General features: G+C 51.4%; 1 protein-coding gene across 4 annotated transcripts in view; it reads right to left on the bottom strand.

Annotated features, from left to right (window-relative positions):
* NCKIPSD (NCK interacting protein with SH3 domain) overlaps window positions 1–15,006 on the bottom strand; it is a 51,252-nt gene extending 36,246 nt beyond the window's left edge. For 2 of the 4 annotated variants that reach the window (XM_071550852.1, XM_071550853.1), the window contains exon 1: window positions 13,974–14,226. In XM_071550852.1, coding sequence (XP_071406953.1) covers window positions 13,974–14,144 — 171 coding nt within the window. In that variant the 5' untranslated portion in view covers window positions 14,145–14,226. Of the gene's footprint in view, window positions 1–12,748; window positions 12,772–13,973; window positions 14,227–14,983 lie in introns of those variants that run through there. The other 2 variants (XM_071550854.1, XM_071550855.1) reach the window with 2 other exon arrangements.
* Between the last annotated feature and the right edge of the window lie 6,005 nt (window positions 15,007–21,011).

The following is a 21,011-nucleotide window of genomic DNA, read 5'->3' as shown; positions in this document are numbered from 1 at the left end:
ATTAAATGGACCTGCCATCTCAGTCCCAGTGAATGTGGGAGAGAAGAGCTGGCAGTGGGCATAGACATAGAAGCCAGGAAAACCAGCCAGGCATGAAGGAAAAGGGGAAAGGAGGGTGTGTAGGTCACCATCCAAGAAAATACAGAACCTGTGGGCTTGGGCATGAACAAGCCACATGGATAAGCCACACAGAGAACAAGTGCTGCTCTCTGGTATCTGCTGGATGAACAGCCATATGTACCTTATTAAAGCCACTAATGTGGGAAAAGAGCTTCCATCCTCAAGAGGCAGCCCCAGGAAAGTCATCCGCTCGTTTCAGACCAGGACAGATGTAAGCTGCAAACCAGACATGAATCCCCAGGACCTTTTGAGCAGCACCAGGATCAGAGCGGCCAGGCCTGGCACAGCAGGCTCCTTCCTGCTAAACTGTCACTGCAAAGATGAAAACCTGTCTTGCATTACCATGAGCAAACCTCAGAGAGGCCTTGAAAAATCCTCCCCAAAGATCATTCCAGTCTGGAGGATGAAAGGGAGCTTGCTGCTGCATGATCAGTTAACAGTCTGGCTAGAAAACAGTATTTCTGTGTTTTGGACTCTGCATGCAGAGTAAACATTGCCTCTTCTGCCATGAAGGGATGCAGCTCCCCTGCATTCCCCCAGATAAAAAGACAGCCAACAGGGCAGGATCAGAAAACATATTAACTGACACAGAAAACTCAGTGCTTCCCTCTGTAATGAGCATTTCTCTTCCCCAAGTTACTGGTACATCCTGCCTGGAACTCGACTTATCACAGTGATGTGATCAGATCATGTGTGCAACCTGCTCCAAAATAAAATTACCCCCAACTACCATATAGAAAAACCTGAGCATTTTTTGCCAGAAGTAGAATTGCCCTAAACAAATACAGAAAGGCTGGATTTATGGTGCCCCTCTGCAGCTCCACATCCTCCTGGAGCAAAGCTTGTTCCAAGGTGGAGAGATGACTCACAGACAGTACTTTTCCTATCATCCCTTCACACAACTCCCAAGCACATGAAGTCAACCAAGAACCATAAGGACTTCTCCCACTAATGTTGTTTCAGACCCAAGACCCAAGAGAGCACACTTACAGCCTCCAAAGTAGATGCCCCCAAAAACTTCATTTCCATATAACGTTTCCACAGTATGGATCTCTTCTGTCCAGAGCCCTCTCTAGATCACAGGCATGTTCTATAACTACCTGAAGGGAAGTTCTAGCCAGGTGGGGGTTGGTCTCTTCTCCCAGGCACTCAGCAATAGGACAAGGGGGCACGGGCTCAAGCTCTGACAGGGCAAATTTGAGTTGGAGATCAGAAAAAAATTCTTTACAGAGAGAGTGCTCAGGCATTGGAATGGCCTGCCCAGAGAGGTGGTGGATTCACCATCCCTGGAAGGTTTTAAGCTGAGATTTGATGTGGCACTGAGTGCCATGATCTGGTAAACGGGCTGGGGTTGGACCAAGGGTTGGACTTAATGATCTTGGAGGTATTTTCCAACCCAATCGATTCTATGATTCTATGATTAGAAGTATCAGTATTAGGAAACCCCAGGATACCCAACCACCCTCTTCCCAACATTTTCAGGATGTACAGACCAGTGCCCACCAGTGTGGAGGAAACACAGCTTCCCTGTGCAAGGCAGGTATTTCCCAACATGGGAATCCCAAACAAGTCTTCCATTCAAGCAGAACAGCATGTCCAGACTCTGGTTGCCTTTATGACTTAAAGTTGGGTACAAAACACTCACTAAGGGATTTAAACAAGAAGTGTGACAGCCAGGCCACCAGTAGAAGATAACCCTCAAGTGCTTATTTGCTTTCAGGCGGGCCACAGTAAAGCCAAGGCAAGAAGGAACACCTGAAAGAAAACAGATGTCTCCCTCACTCCCCTGCCATGGATTTTGGTAGCAATATATTTTGACACCTTTAGAGTAGCGTTATCAAACAGGAGATGTTATTCATGCTTTTGGCTTATCAGAGGTATACACAAGGTTTACACAAAGTTAGGTGTGCCAGCTAATTATAGTAAGCCATTTAAAGACCATTGATGGTGCAGGTGCTGGGCAGCAAGGGAAGGGGTGTCAGGGGGGCTGGAATACTCCAGACAGGCTGTGCTGTCAAGAAGGAGATCACGCTAACTGGCCATTGACAAAATACCCAAGTATACCAATGTCCTTGTTAGCTGAGAGCTGCTCCTGAAAGCACATTTATTCCTGGTAAAGTGGATGTTTCTGCTGAAGCAATCAGCACCCTGACACTCACCAAATCCAGGGAGTCAGTGCAATCGAGCTTTACTGGGACAATGATAAACCTCATGCTAATTCATACTCCAAATTAAATGAAGATACCACTGCAATCTACAGCAGTGCCTTAGCAGTATTACATGTGTGATCATAAAGACAGAGCATAAGCCAAAATAAACCCCAGAAACTTATGAACTAAAGACCCTACAGCTGCTTTTTGACTCACAGACACGGGAACATGATTTTTCTGTGGTGCAAAACTTCGACAGACTGACAGTTTCCATTGACCTACAAAAGTACCTTGAGAATTACAAGTTTAGCTCTGTTTATCAGAGGAATGAGGCTAACTTGCTGCTATCTCCAGATTCAGTTAACAAACAAATTCTGGGGTTTGTTTAGTGGGCTTTTTTATCCTAAAAAAAGGTTAAAGGGTTCAGCTGGATGTGCTGACATTTAACCTGTAAGAAGGTAAGAGGTGTTATAGAAGTAAAGCAATTCTTTAGCGTCCCACACTGACTGCAGGGGGAAAACAACCTCTGCTTTAGCTGCAACTTACAATCCCATCTCCTTTCATAGCTTAGCGTGTCACAGGCTCCCCAGAAACCATGAAGAAATGGGGACAGGAAGGGAATGTCCTCTTAGGACATTGTGCTGCAGGCAGCCATAATCCTGTTTTCCACACTTCCCAAGGCAGTGAACAAAAAACCTGCATTTGTTGGACTGTTCATTTCCCATGTGCAAAACTTACTCCCAGCTCCCACTGCTCATTAGAGGATCGATTTCTTCCATCCACTTCTTCACGTGCCACATTCACCTGTGTCAGCATCCACCTCACTCAGGGGCACCAGCGAGAGCAAATGACTGAATTTCAGGAAATATTCCCAGCCTATATCAAGTGGGACAAATACTGCAGGGAAGGAGATGGCCAGGTCTCAGTTCACCTCCCCGTGACCCATCTGGTGGCCCCTCCACAGGCCCTTCCAGTGCACAAGGCAGAGAAGGTGGTGGAAGCTGCCTGACAGCAAGGAAGGGGTGACAGAAACCCTCAAGCTGCGTGGTTTGCACAACCCATGTGCAAGCTGTCTCTCCTCCATCCCTCTAAACTCTTACAGGTCAGAGCTGATCACTCCTCACCACTTCTAACTCCCCCCAGCCCAGCTGTGAGGGGTTTGGGTGGTCCTTCACATCTAAAGAGTTACACAAGACCAAACATTGCCCACAGTGGTTTTGTCAGAAGAATTATTTTGTTCAGCCACTAATAGTGACCAAAGCTTGATCCAATTTTGAGATCTCAAGCTTCTGAATAAGAGCTTGGGAATAAAGACAGTTACCATGTGTTCATGCATATGAAGGCTCAGATGCTGCCCCACATCACCAGGCAATGCTTCTAAGGCAGCCCAAGACCACAGACAAGATGATGCTTCACAGAACTAGATGCTGGAGGGGTTTCTTTCCATCCCTGGTATAAAGAATTATATTGTGCAAGTCCCTTGATAATGACTGCACAATTATTTCAATGCTGCTGCTATCTCTTATTATCAACCTAATGGAAGACAGACACATGAAATCAATTCAAGAAAAAAAACTAAAGGGGATACATTTTACAGTTTAGGTCAACAAAAGTGATTCTGGGACAAAAACTTCATTACATAGAACTCAGCACTCCAAGGGATGTTGGTTTTTTGATGTTAAATGGAAAAAGTCTTCAGCTACAAACACTGACTCGGCCAGGCTCAGGAAAATCCCTAAGCTCCTGCGATAAGAAGGTAATGAATTTTTATGGTTACCATTCTTACTTGAGGTGCTGAGTTTCCATGATATTATTCTTTCAGCATGCTGAAATCTGGGTTTCCCTGATACTTTACCTTCTCCCCAAACATTCCCCAGTGACAGCTAAGACTAAGACTAAGCCTGAAGGGAAAGGGACCACAGACCTGCCTTCTGGCAGGTCTTTTGAGAGCAACTCAATGTTAAAACGATGGTGTCCCACTCCATCTGCCTACAAACACACATCCTTTCCTCAGGAGAAGGAAAAAGGGGATCTTCATGCAGCCTGGAAAAGCACAGAATTCACTGAGTTTACACAAAAAGGAATTGTAATCACATCAGATTGAGAGGCCATGGAGGTTTGCATTTGACTGCTCAGTGAAGAGCTTCAGCCTGATCTCTTCAGGCAGCCATCTGGTTTTCACAGGAGCTGCCCTGGTTCTCCGCGCAACCATCCCAGCACACGCACTGAACTCGACTGGCAGAGGGTCCTCCACCCTGAAAACCCACCCACCACCACTTCCATCCCCCACATGAGGGGTGAAAGGCATCTCTGTGGTCCAGCAAGGCTTTATTCCCACCTCCAGAGAAAGAGGATGAAACTCAGAGGCTGAGCTTGGCCAGAGGGCCCAAGGACAGTGGAGCAGAAGCAGGAACAGTGTGAAACATCACCCCGGCCACCCCAGCGGCTGTAGACATGTGGCTCCAGGCACAGACCACATGGGCAGGCACTCAAGACCTTTTCATCAAGACATCATCCCATCTTCCAGACAACTCCCGCCTCCTTGTGGGCAAGTGTCTATTTTTGCAGCTCTTGCCTCATCTTCTCCCTCAACCCTTTGTTTTTATTCAATATAAAAGAAGGTTTGGAGCAGGGGCCTGCCCTCAGGTTTCCATATCACCAGGCACTGTCCCCACTTGTACTAGTAAAAAACCCAAGAAATAATTAATAGCTATTACTGAGAAGTGATCTAATCTGAACTTGGAACCGGCGATTTAGCAAGAAACGACCCACAGCCTAGAATTATCTAGCATGCCTAGTCCAACAGCTTGATTTACTTTTTTTATTTTTAATTATAACTCTTGAGCAGCTGAACAAGCTAAAATATCAGCCTATGGTGGCATTTCCAGATCACAGGAACATGTGACACAAAAATCAACACCTCGCAGACTCCCTTCACGCACACCACCCCAGACTGAGCATGGAAAAGGGACCAAACAGCAGAGATGGGACCCCACCAGCACAACAGCAAACAGATCCCTATCCACAAGCACATCCCACTGGCACGAACAGCAGCCTGAGTCAGAGGAATGGGCTCACTACACTCGCAGCTGGGTGACACTGTCCCTTCCATGCTCCAGATGGACACAAGGAAGGACAGGCTTGGCAACTCACTAATCAAGAAGCAAGCAGCTTCCAAGGAGGGAGTGGCAACTTCTTCTACACAAAACTTCAACAGGCGAGCAAATAACCAGGAAAAACAAACGCATGAACTTCCCACCTCACCCTGAAAAGCACACATCAACGAAATTTCACTTCCCCTTCTCGCCTGAGCCTCCTGCTAGAAGGGCACAAGATCAGCTCTTTGCTCCCTTGGAAGGGAAAGGAAAGGAACAGCTCTGCCACACAAGTTTTGCATCGCAGGGCATGAGCACAGAATAGCTCACATGAAGCTGACCCCTCTCTCCTGCTGCAAGAGGGTGGGTCTTGTCTTTGGTACAACTATTTCCCTCCCAGTATGGACAGAGCTTTCCTCAGGATAGTACTCGATATCCCTGTGGCAAGAATGGGATGGGGGGCTAAAGGGAGCAGAGACAAACAGATGCAGTCATGAATTGTGTTCTCTGTTCCACTTCTCACATGACAAGCTTCAAAACTCTTTTTTTAAAAATCAAACGGTTTGCCATGTGATAAAAGCCAAGACAAATTAGATTTGACAAGACCCTCCTGTAAAGGTCAAAACTTCATTTGTGAGCCACTGGCTGAGGAAGCAAAGCGATGCTCCTCTAGAAGCAGGACCAGGACACAATTCCTGCTGTGACTCAGACCTGAGGCAATGAGGGCAGTCAGAGTCCACAGAAAGAATTTCCAGTGGACTGCCATTTCAAACAAGAATTTTTCCTTCAAATGCAACGAGCATTTTGCAGCTCCAGATGCCAACACACAGAAAAAGCACAAACTGGGGTCCTCCAGCAGTGCCAGCACTCGTGTCTCTCTGCAGAGAGTGCCAGTCCTGGAAATGGGACCTCCTTCCCACGAGAAGTTCATGCAGCAAAAGCAGCTACAGGAGGCAGCGACCACCAGCCCAGCAGGACCAGCTCAACCCCCAATACAACAGCAAACACTGCCAGCCCTCACAGCCCTTGCAAGTAATACATAAATACCCCTCTTCAGTGAAATACACTGAGCCAGCTGTTACTGCCATGGCCAAGATGAAAGCCTCAATTTAAGGTGGTGTCCCTGGAAGAAATACAATGCACATGCATTTTAATTTAAAATTTTCTGCACACAGGGCTCTATTAGAACCTGCGGCTTATAAAATTTTGGTTATAGCATTGGCCACATGGGACTTTAGTATCTGTGAGTCCAATCTTCTTGCAGACTATCTAAGGTTTAGTTCCATACTAAAGCTGCTTGCACTTCCCTCCTTATAAACCCCTTCTGGAATTTGTCCTTCTTCCAGGGCCCAGACTGACAGCTCATATGCTGAATACATAATCCTGTCTGGGAATGACAAGGTTTAAATCCTTCACAAGGGAGTAAATCTGGGACGCTCTTATAAATTCTGTTTGTTTATATATATATCTAAACTACACAAGGAAAGGAAGAAAAAGGAGACTGCTGCTGTTCTAGAACCAAAGCTCTCCTAACAACGTCAGCAGAAAGCTTCAGCTGTTTTCCAAGTTTCACCCACTGACAAATGTAAATACCTACTTTACACCATGGGATTTGACCTTCCTCATGGGCATTAATATGCCTCAGGCCTTGCAAGGGATCTTAGGCCAGCCAGTGATCATAATACAGTCTGCTTTTGTCAAAGCCTTTCCAATGTACAGGCTGTTCCAAGCACGGAGATTACTCTTCTCTTGCAAGGACGAGGACTCTTCACATTGTTCTCCCATCATCACTAACACAGCACATTTTTTTCCAAGGACAAGCAACGTGAATTCCTGCCTGCTCTTCAGTCTTGCTCTCTCTGTACTTCACACAGATCCACAATCACAAGAAAATTAATTTCCATAAACTTTCTGGTTTATTGGTTTCAATACAAATCTCTTCTCTGTTTTGTTTTCGGTTGGTTGGTTTGGGGGGTTGTTTGTTTGTTTTGGGTTATTTTTTCCCTAATAAGAGTTCACCTGACAGGATGCTGGAAATCCTAACAGGAAACACAAGAGTGGGATTGTGAGAAGAGGTGTACAAGTACAAACACAGCAGGATGTTCCTAATTCAAAACTGGCAGTTCTTCCCCTTTTAACTAGAAGCTGATCATCATCCAGATGTAAACCAGGGAAGAAAGTCTAGCTGTCTTCTGACGGAAAGCATTCAAAAACCATACAGCAGGCAGCCAAAAAAACCCTCATCATCACAGATTTGATCAGTAAAATTGCAAGATAACACCAGGTGATCACCTGTGCAACATGGCAAAAGGCTCATGGCAAACGTGGCACTAGAAAGCAAGGGTGCAAATGACCCAACAAACACAGAAATCCCAGGGGAAGCCAGGAACCAGAGTGCATCCGTGTGCTCTGGGCAAGCGCCTCTCCAAAGGCCAAAGAGAAAATGGCCCATTTCTTCTTTCCACTCTGCCCCCTCACCTTGCCCTTCCTCCAAGGCAAACAGAGCCACAGCCACATCACTCAAGAGCCTGTGTGGACTTTCACACATCTTCCTACTGCCTGTTCATGTCTGACCAAGGCAGCCTTCACAGATTTCCATCCTGAAACAGGTTTAATGTTTCCAGCCCCCAGCAAACCCACTGAAACCATCCATGCATCCACCAGTCACTCCACCCATGGCACAGCTGCCCACACCACCAATGCTGCTCACACATGGGCGTCCAGGTCACAGAGGTAAATTTTATCTGATATCAAAAAGCCTAATTATTTTTAATTGGAGTAAATGTGAGAACATGTCTTCACAGCCAAGGCTAAAGATCATCACCATAGATCCTACTTTAATCATTCTGGACCATGAAAGATTGTAGAACTTCTGGCTAAAATATCAAGTCTTTAGCTACAGTAATTAGAAATGGTTATAATTCCCCTGACTGTGTAATTTAGTCTCAAGAATAAAACTTCATCTCAAAGCATTAGCAGCTCTGACATGATAGCATCTCTGCTATGGTGAGAGCCCAGAGAAAAACGCTTCATTCTTTCACTTTCTTGCATGTCTCAAGAAATGCAGCCTCAGCTGTAAAGCGCTACCAGCTGCTTATTCTCCAAAATAAAACTTTATTTTTAGCCTAAGCACTTACTCAGGATCTGTGTGAGTACTGCGATTAAGCCCTCACGCCCATTGAAAGCTCCATCAAATCTGCAGCAGATGACAAATAACGCTGCAGGCTCCAGCACAGGGGATGGTCCACACAACAGTCTGTACAATCATCACTTCTGTCCAGGCTCAGCAAGAGCCAGGGGTCAGGAGCACCAGGTTTAAAGCCTGATTTTATGTAGATGGAGCAAAAAACTCTGGCAGCAAAGCACAATTGCCAAAGCTCAGTTTACAGTGACTGGAGATTTGCCATCATTCAGAACGTCTCATGATTTGATTTGATAGCACTGGAACAACCTGCCCAGGAAGGTTGTAGAGTCTCCCTCTCTGACGACATTCAAGACACATCTGGACGCATTCCGTGTCACCTGCTTTGGGTGACCCTGCAGGAGGGTTAGACTGGATGATCCCCAGAGCTCCCTTCCAACCCTAACAATTCTGTGACTATGATTGACACCGTACAACCAACTCGGGGATTACAACTAGATGATCTTTAAAGTCCCTCCCAACCCAAACTGTTCTGTGGTTCTAACTCCATGCTCCACAACCATCCCTGTCTCCATGCCAGTGTGGAAGGTTTGACAGCACCTGAGCTGCCACAGCTCACCACTGCCACAGTGCTCCTACACGGCACCAGCCTTGGCACGTGCTGCTCCATCACCAAACCAATGCACGTGCTGTGCTGGCAGAGAAGCAACCCCATCAGAAACAGAATTTTCCAGCAAGCCAATGAACTGAATTAACTGAGAGTGGGGCTGATAAGAGCAGAGACAGCTTGGGCTATGGCTGGACCACAGGACTGGGTGGGATCAGGCTTGGAGGACTGGGCAGGAGCTGCCAGACATTCTTTTGAGCCCTTGCATGCCCTGGTCTGCAAGCAAAGGCAGCTCCTACATGACCTCACTCTGCACCACACAATTCCAGTCCTGAACCTGGATAAACACAAACAAGGACAGAAAGATTTGGGGAAAACAGAATGCTCAGATTTCACTCCTTTGCAGAAATCTCTCTTCTCTTTGCAGCTTGGGAGGTGACACACCACTCCTGCGCCTGCCTGGCCAGGACTACCTGTACTCTGCCACTGAGCACTCCCTCATGCTGCAGGAGAATCTGAAGTTGTTGCTAGGCTGCACAAAGCAGTCTCTTATTTTTATCACATGCCTGTTTATTCTTGCAAAAAAAGATACAGCAAACAGCAATCCGAGGAATCTTCAAAATGCTTGTTATACTCTGCTTGACTCCATTTTCTCACCAGGCAGACCAAACCTTCCTGGCCATCACCACACATATTTCCACCCAGACAGACCTTTTCTTGCTCCTCCAGAGTACAATGTGAAAGCATGAGCAGAGAATCAAAACTCACATTGCAAACAGTTTTTCAGGTACTCCAAATAAAGTTCAAGTAATTTTGAAAAGGTTATTAATAGTCATTTCAAAGCTATTTCCTAATGGCTTTATAAAGCCATGGAGCAGCCACCATGCTAAACCATTCCCACTTCAGCAGGAAACATCCCCCTGCAACTTAGCACTTATTTTTGCACCCCTGACATTTACCAATACAGCATTTTACAGCTGCCACTCCCCTCCTTGGCACACAATGTTAACACTTCCATTGACAGGGAATTCAGCCTGGGTCAGTGCAGACACGGCACACGGCGAGAGCAGTTGTGGTGCCTGGTGAGGCCGAGGGCCAAGGCAGATTGCTGTTCCCACACGTGGGTGGCACAGCAGGAGCAAATCACCATGCCCCTGTCCCACCAGGAGCAGAGCAGATCAGCTGTCCTGGCAGGCCAAGTGTCACTCATAGTTCAGCATCCTCCCAGGAGAGCCGCTCACTTTGTGCTCCTTGTGCTGCTGTGCTACATCCAAAGCTTGAATAATTCCACACTCCTGTTACAAAACCTCATGTCATGTCATGACAGCAACATATGAGCAATATTTAACCCAAAAGAAGGACCCTTATTATTTACTAGGCTCAGCATTTGTCCCTTCCTGACACTGAGTGAACCTTCTGCTCCTAAGGAAGCTTTTCAAATTGAATCTTTTACAGCTTCACATAAAGCTTTGAAAGGCCTCTCTTCTGGAGTGACTGTGTGACTCCTCCAGAGGACACCCTAAGCTCCATTCTGACCTTACATTTTCCTGCCACTCATACATCACTTCAGCATCAGCACACAGCTGGAGACAAAAGACCAACCTTGTGCTGACAGGCACCTTTCCATTCAATGGGAAGCCCTGGCACTGGTGCTGACAGCTCTGCTGCAGCAGTATTCACCTGGCATTAGGTATTAGCACGTCTCCTGCTCTGTCAGTGGCTGGAGGCAATTACCCTACGTGCTGTCACCAGTTAGCACAGTGCTGGGTACATATTTTCACCTGTCTAAGCACCAGCACCACCAGCTCCCAAGTTCATGGCTTTGCTGGGCACTGTCATGCCTGTGCCACCATCCAACATCTCTGCCATGGGTGTGCAGAGCTGGGGCTCAGCCACACATGAGGCCAGTGTTTGGACAAGCAGCTCACTCTGCTTGTGGTTCACAAGCTGCCCCTGTTCAGCAGCACAGCCCAATCCTTCCCTGTTGCTGCTTGATGACCTAAGCATCTCCCCCACCCAGAAAGGCACTCCGGTTTGAAACGACTCTTAATAACCCACAACAGAGCCAAAAACGGAACTACAGAAGAGTAAAATCAGCAGGAGTATCAGTTGAAGTTGGATGTTTCTAATTGACTCAAATTAACTTCACATCATCTGCACCTTCTGGTGCTCTGGCTAAGCCCTAACTTGTTTTTTAGGGGCATTTCTAAGAAGGATTTGTTGATGGGGTTTTTTTCCCCACCATACAACTAACCCTCTTTTAACAGCAACACTGAACCACAAAGATTTCAGTAAAAAATTCTGCAAAAAGACATTAGCCAAGAAAAATCTTAAAAAAATTACTAGGAGCTGTTTTTCCTCTAGAGAAGACAAGGCATGACTTTCCCGTATCTACGAAAGCTGAGCAAGAAACCCCTGAAACTCAAGGGGAGCTGAGAAGAAAGTTAATGCTCCTAATAGCACACAGCAAGAGCAGTCCAAGCCCCCCTGTGAGCATCCCATCAGCGGGCTGCTGCGAGGAGCTGTGGCTGTTCTGCAATCTGCTGCTCACCTGACTGCACTATTAAGGAAGCCCAAGCTTACCTTTACAATGGTGACTCCTGTTGGCCACTCTCTCTCCCTGCTAAGCACACTAACACTAATCATTAGCCGTTGTTTTATCCCTGTTGTGATTGGGGCAGTGTTAATTGCTTCCCAAAACGCTTTCACTAATTAGTCTCAGTGCCTTTACTAAACCAAAACTGGGTGACATACTGTATGCACTCATCCTTGCCATTGAGCAGTTTCATGCACTTCTGGTGAGCAGATGTCTTCTGCTGTGAATAAAACCAGGTTTTGACTTCACATCAGCTCTTCAGAGCTGGCAGAATGCAACAGCAGAAAGTCAGCTACAGACACAGAGCGCAACTGCAGAGCAGCAAATTAGATCTTGTTGCCTTACACATCATTAGGCAAGTTCAGGTGCTGGAAATTTAATGGCCAAAACATAGATGAGAAGATGCAAGGAAACTTTGGTTTCCTGCTACAAGGTCTAAGAGCATTTGGGAAAGTTACACCTGAACTAGAGGAGAATGCTCATGAAGCCACCAGCAATGCTGCTTTACTTTCAGTGCATTGCTAAGAGCCTGTCAGGAGCCAGCCTGGCAGGCTGCAAGCTGTGCTAAGGCTATAGCAAAATACATGAGAGACAAATGTAAAGTCAGTGAAGAAATGCTTTTCCTGTAAGATTCTGAAACATTTACTGGTGAGGTACCTGCAAGAAAAACTGGTGCAAGCAAGCAGCCCAAGAGAAGGCTCCTGCACCCACAGCAGTGAGAAGACGTCATGCCACAAGTAAATGAAGCAGGAAACTGCAGAGAGAAAACTCATGAGCAGACTGGGGTTTTAAAATCTAGCAGTTCATAAGGTCTTTGCTCTGTAACTAAATAGCTCCTGTAAATAGCTTAAGGGCTTATTGATACACAAGATGTCCCTCCTGTCAGGCCATCCTACCAGGCTGCAGAAGAGCCACAGCCTCACAGGATGGACAGATCAAGAGGCCATCAGAGAGACCTGGCATTGCCCTGACAAACACACGCTCCCCAGATAATGCTCACTGGAGTGTTCTGCAAAGCCCACACCCACACGTACTTACAGCCTGAGTTACTGCTAATCAGAAATTCAATGGCATCTGAAGGAGCAGCAGCAGCAGCGCACTGAAATAAAAGGTTTTGTCACCATATCCAGACAGACTCCAAAAGGCCCATCTGTAACATTCACGTGCATTTCTGTGCAGTTACCCACTCACTGATGTAAAGAGTCTTCAGCATCCAGTTCCCACAGCTATCCCCTGAGAGTATAAAACCCCCATGAATTAGCTTTACATGAAAGGCCTATTCTAACTTCAGAAGCCATGTTGTCTTTCAGAAGTCTCCACCAAACACCCCCCCTGCACTGTACATGCTGTAAACAACCTCTTTCCCCCATGACATCTGCTTGGGCAAAGGGCTGATGCCTCAGGAGCTGAAAGGTGCTCTCCCTCCTCTGACCCCAGCTGGGGCTGCAGCAGGTGCTTGGACCTTCTGTAATTCCTGGCATCACCGACTTGGCTGTAAGTGCTGCCATCACAAGCAGCTGCCGTGGTCTCTCCCAGCCCCCAGGATGGCATGGGCATGCTATGGGTGTCGTGGTGTGCTGGTGGAAGGATGGTCACCCCTTCACTACCCCATCCGCGTGGGAGTGGCCACACACATGGAGCCCCTGGGGCTGAACAGACAGCACAGAGATGGCCACTTCTGACTTAGACCAACAGGGCTGCTGGACAGGAGATGCCGGGGTATCTGCAGTCATGTATACTCCGGGTGGGAGGATCCCCCTCATCATCTCCTCAGGCATCACTTGGGCATTTCCCTGTCTTTCTCTCCCAGTTCTGCAGGAGTGAACAGCCCAGCAGACCTTCACCCGTGGGCACCCAAGGGTCCCATATCCAGCCTTTCTCCTTCAGGTGATCCCTCTAAGGTCTCACTTTATCCCGGACCCGGGGGGGTGGTGCTCCCCAAACCCGACAGGCACAGGAGACGTCTCCTGCCCCCCGGCAACCTCCCGACCCCCGCCCCACACGGTGTTCCGGACAGTCCCCGCCTGCCGAAGCCGCCGCAGGGGCAGCCACGGCCACAAGAACCGCACACCCGCCTGCCGGGAGGGCTCGCGGCTCCCGGAGGGGACACAGGAGGGCCCGTGAGCGGCAGCGCTGCGGCGTCCCGGAGCACCACCCCGGCACAGCCCCGGGCCGGCACCGGCAAGGACCCCCGGCACAGCCCCGGGCCGGCACCGGCAGGGACCCCCGGCATCCCCGGCACGGCCGCCCGCGCCCGGCCCACCTGCAGCCGCTGGAGGTAGGAGGCCGGCGCGTAGCCCGTCTCGCCGGAGCCGGCGCGGGTGACGAGCCACCAGTGCTGGTTGCTGCGCTCCAGCAGCAGGAAGGTCTCCCCGGCGGCGAAGGGCAGCGAGTTGGGCTCCGCCGAGCGGAAGCTGTACAGGGCCCGGTACATGGCGGCGGCTGCCCCAGCACCGGCACCGGCCCTGCCGGTCCCTCCGCCCGGCCCGGTCTGGTACCGCCCCCTTCTCCCGGTACCGCCTCCCTCTCGCGGTACCGCCCCCCCTTCCGGTACCGCCCCCCTCCCGGTACCGCCCCCCCCCTCCCGGTACCGCCCCCCCTCCCGGTACCGCCCCCCTCCCGGTACCGCCCCTCCTCCCGTAGCGCGCCCCCTGGCGGCGCCGTTGCTGCTCCGCCCGGCCCCGCCCGCCCCGAGCGCCGGCAGGGGGCGCCAACGGCCCGCGCAGCGCGGCCAGAACAGCGGAGGGACCGGCCAGGGAGTGACCCTGGGAATGATCCACGGGAGTGACCCCCAAGAGTGACCCCCAAGAGTGACCCTGGGAGTGACCCACGGGGTTGACCCAGAGAGTGACCTCGGGAGTGACCCAGGGGAATGACCCACGGGAATGATCCTCGGAGTTACCTGGGGACCGACTGAGGGACCGACCCACGGCACCTGCCCCCGGGTCAGGCCGTCGGCAGCATCCATCAGGCACTGCCACTTCCCCGGGGCCAGCCCGTTTGTGTCCTCTGTCCCTCCTCCATCACGCCGTTGCCCGGGTCGCTGCCGGCTCCCGGGGTCGCTGCTCTCGCCTCCCGCCCATCGCCCACCCGCCCCCGGCCCCTTTGCTCCTGCCGTGCCCCGGCCGGCCACAGGCGCATCACTTCGCCTCCAAACCACCCGCTCCGCTCCGTGTCCCAGCGGTGCCCCCTCAGCCCCTCCTCTGGGAGTCCCGCACCAACTAGCACCACTGAATTCCCAAAGTCCCACCCTGGGCGCCACGGGGGCCTCACCTGGAGAGCTCCCCGGGCCAGTCACTTTCCCCGCCGCTCCCCCCAGAACAGGAACACCGGGCAGGCGCTGGCCTCGTGCTGAGCCTGCAGAGGTCACGGTGACCTGGCACTGGGCCGTGGCACGGGGCCGTCAGACCAGGAGCTCTCCAAGAACACACAGCTGCCCCCAGCTCGGTCCACCTCTTTGCCTTGACGCCCCATTCCAGAATACCCATTTGGGCTGCTAGCCGGGGCAGCCCAAGAACCCTGTGAGCCTTGCTCCCCAGACATCAGGAGCTTCCCTTGGGCCCCACTGTCCCTGCCAGGGCTCTGAGCTTTTTCTGCTGCCCTCGGGAAGTGAGTGGCAGCCCTGAAGCTCGTCGACCTTGTCCCCCATTTATTCCCCAGCCAGGGCTTTCTCCATACTGTCCTAGGAATAAAAGGAATTTTCCACCTGGTAAACCCAGCAGGGAGAGCCCAGCATAGAGCTATCAGCACCAAGGCAGGTAAGGGGCTCGTTACAGCATCCCAGCAGGGCTGGTACATACGCTTCTGCAGCCGAGCCCACCTCAGAGACACCTCTCACCCATCCTGCTCCCCCCTGCCATCCTGGTGGGATGCAGAGATAGAGGGATGCAGAGATGGAATGGTCCATAGACCCCTGCTCACAGTGACAGGGGGAGTTTCATCCAGAAACAATCCACCAAATGCAACCAGTGCTTATACAATAAAAGCCAGGCTCGCAGTGGCTACAGCCCCCTGCCTGCTCCCCTCCCAGCCTCCCACATTTCCCAGCTCTGCTGGTGAGGTAATTCTGGCTGAGCCTGGTTACAGTGATGGAGGATGGAGTAGAAGGGAGCGGTTGCCCAGGCTCTCCCACTGTGGTGGTGGTGCCAGGAATCACTGCAGGGAGCTGAGCTGGGTACATTTGGGCTGGAAAGGCGACAACAAGCTGCTTTGATTGGGAACTGTGAGATGCATCTGGGGCTGAATCCTTCAAGGGCCTTTCAGGGTCTGGGTTTCCTGTGTGGTCAGGGTCCCTTCCAGATGCCTGGTGTGGCATGGAATGATGGTGGGCAAGGGGTGGGCAGCCACAGAGCAGCACTGTGGGAGGGAAAACTCTTGGTATCACCCGTATCCCACAAGGCCAGGATTCCCTGCCTGCCCACTTCCTGCCCAGTTTGGCTCCAGTGTTTATCCTGCCTCAGAGTCCACTCATAGCTGTGTCTCCACTCCAGGTGAGCCCTGGCCACTTCCTGGCACATGCCCAGCTGCTGTTTGTGCTGGAATAACGGCACCGTGTTTCCACGAAGTCTGCAGCACAGACTGTGCTGGCAGGCAAAGGCAGCTGAGGGGGATGCAGGCACCCACCTCCCACGCACACAGCAGCAGCACCCTGGCCTCTCCGTCTGCTCAGCACAGCATCCCAGCTCTGCCAGATAGCAGCCAGGAAGGAGCCTGGATTTCCTCTGCAAGCACTCCTGCAAAACCTTCTGCATCTGGGTAGTATTCAGAGTCCAAGGTAGATTCCTGCTGCTCAGGAATCGGCTTTGAATTGCAAGTGCCAGGTGATTTATATTGCACAGGGAGGGGCAACGAGCAAGGATCCCACTGTGTCATTTGCAGGTGACTTTTAACAATGAACTTGAGACCTCAGATAATACCACTTGCATCCCTTGCCCTCAGAGCCGTGGGGACCAGGATCACCATAAGCGTGAAGGGCTCGGCGCGTGCACAGCAGCCCCCACACTCTTGCTTTCCTCCAGGGCTGCGGAAGGGAAGAGTTGCACAACAGCTCTCATATGATTGGAACACAAACTTGCCAGCTCCATGTACACTTATATAATTCTGTACTGCCTTCTCGTCAACACGTTGCAAAACAGCAGCAGGATCAATTGCTCTACTTTTAGGTATACAAATATTATTGTACTCCCACCAGCCCTCTGGGTGAAAAGTTAAAGGGCATGTGAGGTGCTGTGAGGACCCCGGGCCCACAGCTCCTGGCACAACACTGTCATCTTGTCCCACAGGGACTCGGGGTGTCCATAAGCAGGATGGCCAGGCATTGGGATATCTCTTGGGCATGTCCCTATTTCCCAGTGTCCTGACAACACTCCCTTCCTAGAAAACCTTATTAAAAGGCTGTAGATAGGACCCCCCCCAACTGCACACACCAGCATCACTTACAGAAGATCTCATTCCTCCAGCTTGATCTGCTACCTTATGGGAGAAGCCCCCAAACCAGTGCTGCCTGTTCCCAGCAGGGACAGGTGCTCTGCCAGGCCGGAGCAAACCCTGCTGCTGCCTCTTGCAGGCACACAATGTTCCACGCTAAGCCTAAAACACCAGCAAGGGGCTGGTCTTTTGCAGCCACTTCCCCGTGGAGTGTAACATGTGGAGGAGCCGAAACTGTCGGGGTGGTGGGTGGCTCTGGGTCGCGCTCTGCTCTGTCTGCCTGCATGGCCGGGATGTCCGCAGGGCTCCTTGCGCAACCTGTTCTCCGCAAAGCTGGGGCTGGCTGGGGCCCAGACCTCTCCTGCAGCCGGAGGAAGGAGCAGCCAGTGCCTGCCAACAGCTGTGCTTCCTGGAAATGAAGAAGACAGAAGGTCGGGAGAGTTGAGGGATAGCGGAGGGGGGACTGAGGGATGCTGTGAGAAGGATTGAGGCACTGCAGATTGCAAAGTGAGCTGCCCACAGCCCAGCCTGCCCTGCTTTGGGAAAACAAGCTCTTTGCTTTCACACAGCAGTGCCCTGTTCTTTGTTAAGCTCTGCTCGTGTTCCGACCTGATGAGCCCCTTGCCAGCTCATGCACTCTGCCTGCTGGAACAGCCCCTTCCCAGCTCTCCAGGCTCCAATGCCATGCTGCAGTAACAGCCTGGTCAAGGGAATGCTGCTTTTTCTGCCATCAGCCCAGCAGCCAGGTTCCCTGCCACACCCTGGCTGTGGTGAAAAACTTGGGTGGGGGCAGAAGGCGTTAGCAGGATGAAGGAAAAGGGGAACCAGGAGTGAGGTGCTTGGCAGTGAGAGCACAGAATGCACCATAATGAGCAGCATTGTGCCCAGGCTCTCCACACTGCCCTTCCAGCCACAGGACTGCCAGGACAAAGGAGAAACACTCTTGGGTTCACTTCTCCAACCAAGCCAATTTGGCCTTGCCCAACCACCCTTCTCATGTCCTTACCCTGTTCCACGTGTCAGCCAGGGAAAGTGAGTGGTTGCCTGAGGTGCAGCAGCAAAACCTGGCCTTGTGGGCTGGAGGAGCATCTCTGCTTCCTTTTCAAGGGGAAATTGAAAAGACTTCACAGGACCCATGCCAAGGACAGATTAATCCATGGGATGGACAGAGAGCAGCCCCCAGTCCCTCCATGGCATGACCATAGAAGCAGCTTAAAACCAGTTCATCTTGTGTCTTGTTACACAAACTTGGGCTCACCACCGTCACACACAGGGAGGGCACAGCTGCTGGGGTGCACACAGCACCGACTGCCCCTGGGGCAGTGGGTGCCACAGAGGCATCAGGGCACAGGGTCCCTCCACCCCTGCACACTGTGAGCCACTGTGTCCCCAGCAAGGCTCAGAGCAGCAGGACATGGCCTGTGCCTTGCTGGGCCCTGAGCACTTTGCAGCCCCAGGGCCATGGGGTGAACCACTCTCCCTTGTGCAGGGAGCATGATGACATCAGGCTGCTGCCCTTTGGGGATGTTACTGCCCGGCCACAAGGAAATATTTTGTTCTTGCTTCATAAAAGACATTTGTATGTCCCTCCCCACTGGCAGGAACCCAGCCGGGGGGAAGAAGTCCAACAGCTATGCAAGATGCAACAGCATAGGATGGGGACAGTGTAAGGACAAAGATGCCCTCTCCTCCAGCAGGTTCAGGGTCTCTCCCTTGCCTCTTGTTTCTGCCCTGCCCAGCCCCAGTGCCAGGAAGGCCACCTACCAAAACATCCTGGCAAGTCCACAGACCCCCACTCAGCCCCCACCTCAGTCCCCAGTGCTTTGCCATCAAAGCAGAGCCCATTTCATTGGAGAAGCCGGTGCCAACTGCAGGAATGTATTTAATCTCTGGCCAGCTGACACGTGGCAATAATTCCCGGCAGACACCCCAGATTTGGGCTAGAAAGTGACCTATTTATATAAGGCAAGCTCTTCACAAGCCTGGGGCTGGTGTAGCATCCCACAGGGGCAGCCCTGGGGAAGAAGCAGGAGTGGGAGCCTGGGATCAGGACCCAGCCAGGCTGGACCATTCGCTGTCTCTCACCCAGCCCCTGCAAAGCCAGCAGTGTGGGATCAAGCCTAGCACGTTGCAGCCACCCTGGATGATGGTCTTACTAGGGCTGGGCTGACAGGAAAAGGCGGGTCCTCTCCAAGCATCAGGAAGTGGACAGGGAGGAGACCAGACACATGGGAGCCTTGAGGAACAGGGACGTGCGCTCAGCATTGTCCTCCAAGGAGCAGAGGCTGAGCACCCGCAGAGCAGCATGTCCCTCCCATGGCACAGGCTGTCCCAGCTCCTGTCCCCCCACCCAGCTGCAGGGATGCTCTGGGGAGGTGCCTCTGGCTCAAGGTTCCACAGGACTGCTCAGGGAGCCAGCCCAGCTGCCCCTTCCCAGTGTCCCTGCTGGCACAGCCAGCACCAGTGGGAAGCTGATTACTCATTGAGGACCAGAGCTGTGGGGAGACACTTTCAGAGCACACACAGCCAGGGTAGGATTCGTCCCTGAAGGGTAAATACTTTGCTGCAGAGGCAGAAGCACCAGTTCCCATGGCATAGATGCCCCATTCTGCTGGAGGTTTTCTCTTACAAGGGCATGTAGACCAGGCTGCCATGTCACCACCCTGCTGCCAGTCCTGGCCCAGAGGGACACCTCCAGAGCTTCTGCCTCCAAAGTCAGCCTGCTGGCACAGCAACAGAAGAAAAAAAGCCCTTGAGTCACTTCCCCAGCTCAGGTGCTGCTCTGCCATTATTCCCTCACTCTGCCCTTGCCATGGCCCTATAGGAGAGTGACCACACACCCTCTCTGCAGCCCCACACCCTGCTCATCCCAGTCCTGTCCTCTGAAAAGCCCAGGCACAGGGCTGAGGGGTAGCATGACTGTTTGCAGGGACCATGGGAGCCCCATTCCCACCCGAGCATGTCCCAGGCTGGCAGTTACACAATTGCCTTTGCACAAACACAAGGAATTGCTCAGAAGGATTTGTGCAGAACAGCATGGAAGGAAAACAAACCTGCTCTTGAACTTTGCAAGATAGTATGTTTTTCAGAGGGACTTGTATCTGGGTCGCCTTCTCTTTAACCTTCAAGGACGTGGTGCAAGCAAGGGATTTTTCCTCCTGACATTTTTTTCTTATATCCTTTAAAGCAACTAACAAAAAAAGCCTACTCTGTCACCGCTCCCACTGCTGCAGTTCAGGAAGCTTCCAACCATTTTCCTGCTTTGCAGCACTGGCACAGCCTCTGTTAATCCTCAGACAATATTGGCAGAAGGATTTTAGAAGCACAGGCCAGAGCCCACAAGGGCAGGTGCCCCCACCTTCCTCCAGCAGCATCAGTTCCATCTGAGGTTTTGTTACTACTATATACGGACCTACAAGAGCTCCAGGTCTGACTGCTGACACTGCACTGCTCTGAGACCACGTCTAAACCAAGCTTACCCTGCTGGCAATGTTTCTGCAAGGGCAGCTCTCTGCCTGTACCCTGGGCCCTGTCTGGAGGCAGCAAAACAAAGAGGACTTGTTCTGGAGGCAGCTTGCATCAGAGCAAATGCGATTGTTCTCATCGGATTTTATGAATTCCCTCCAGAGTTCCTACGTAACACAAGTACATTAGGGGACTTTATCCCTGCTAATTTCAGACCACAAAGTCAAACCGTGTGTATCAGATGAATCTGCACAGGCAGGCTTATTCATAAGCAGCAGCAGTGACAGGCGACTGCCACGTCTGCCAAGAGGCTCGTCATTAGCTCATTAGCAGAGGGCATCGCATCCTAAACGAGAACCGAAAAGGAAACGTCACCTTGCAGCCACGACTCCTCTCCCTATGCCGGGCA

The sequence above is a fragment of the Pithys albifrons genome, chromosome 3 (assembly GCF_047495875.1).
Source record: "Pithys albifrons albifrons isolate INPA30051 chromosome 3, PitAlb_v1, whole genome shotgun sequence".
NCBI classification, from domain to species: domain Eukaryota; kingdom Metazoa; phylum Chordata; class Aves; order Passeriformes; family Thamnophilidae; genus Pithys; species Pithys albifrons.
The sequence above is the reverse complement of the archived record's forward strand: the minus strand, read 5'-3'. Positions and strand labels throughout refer to the sequence as shown.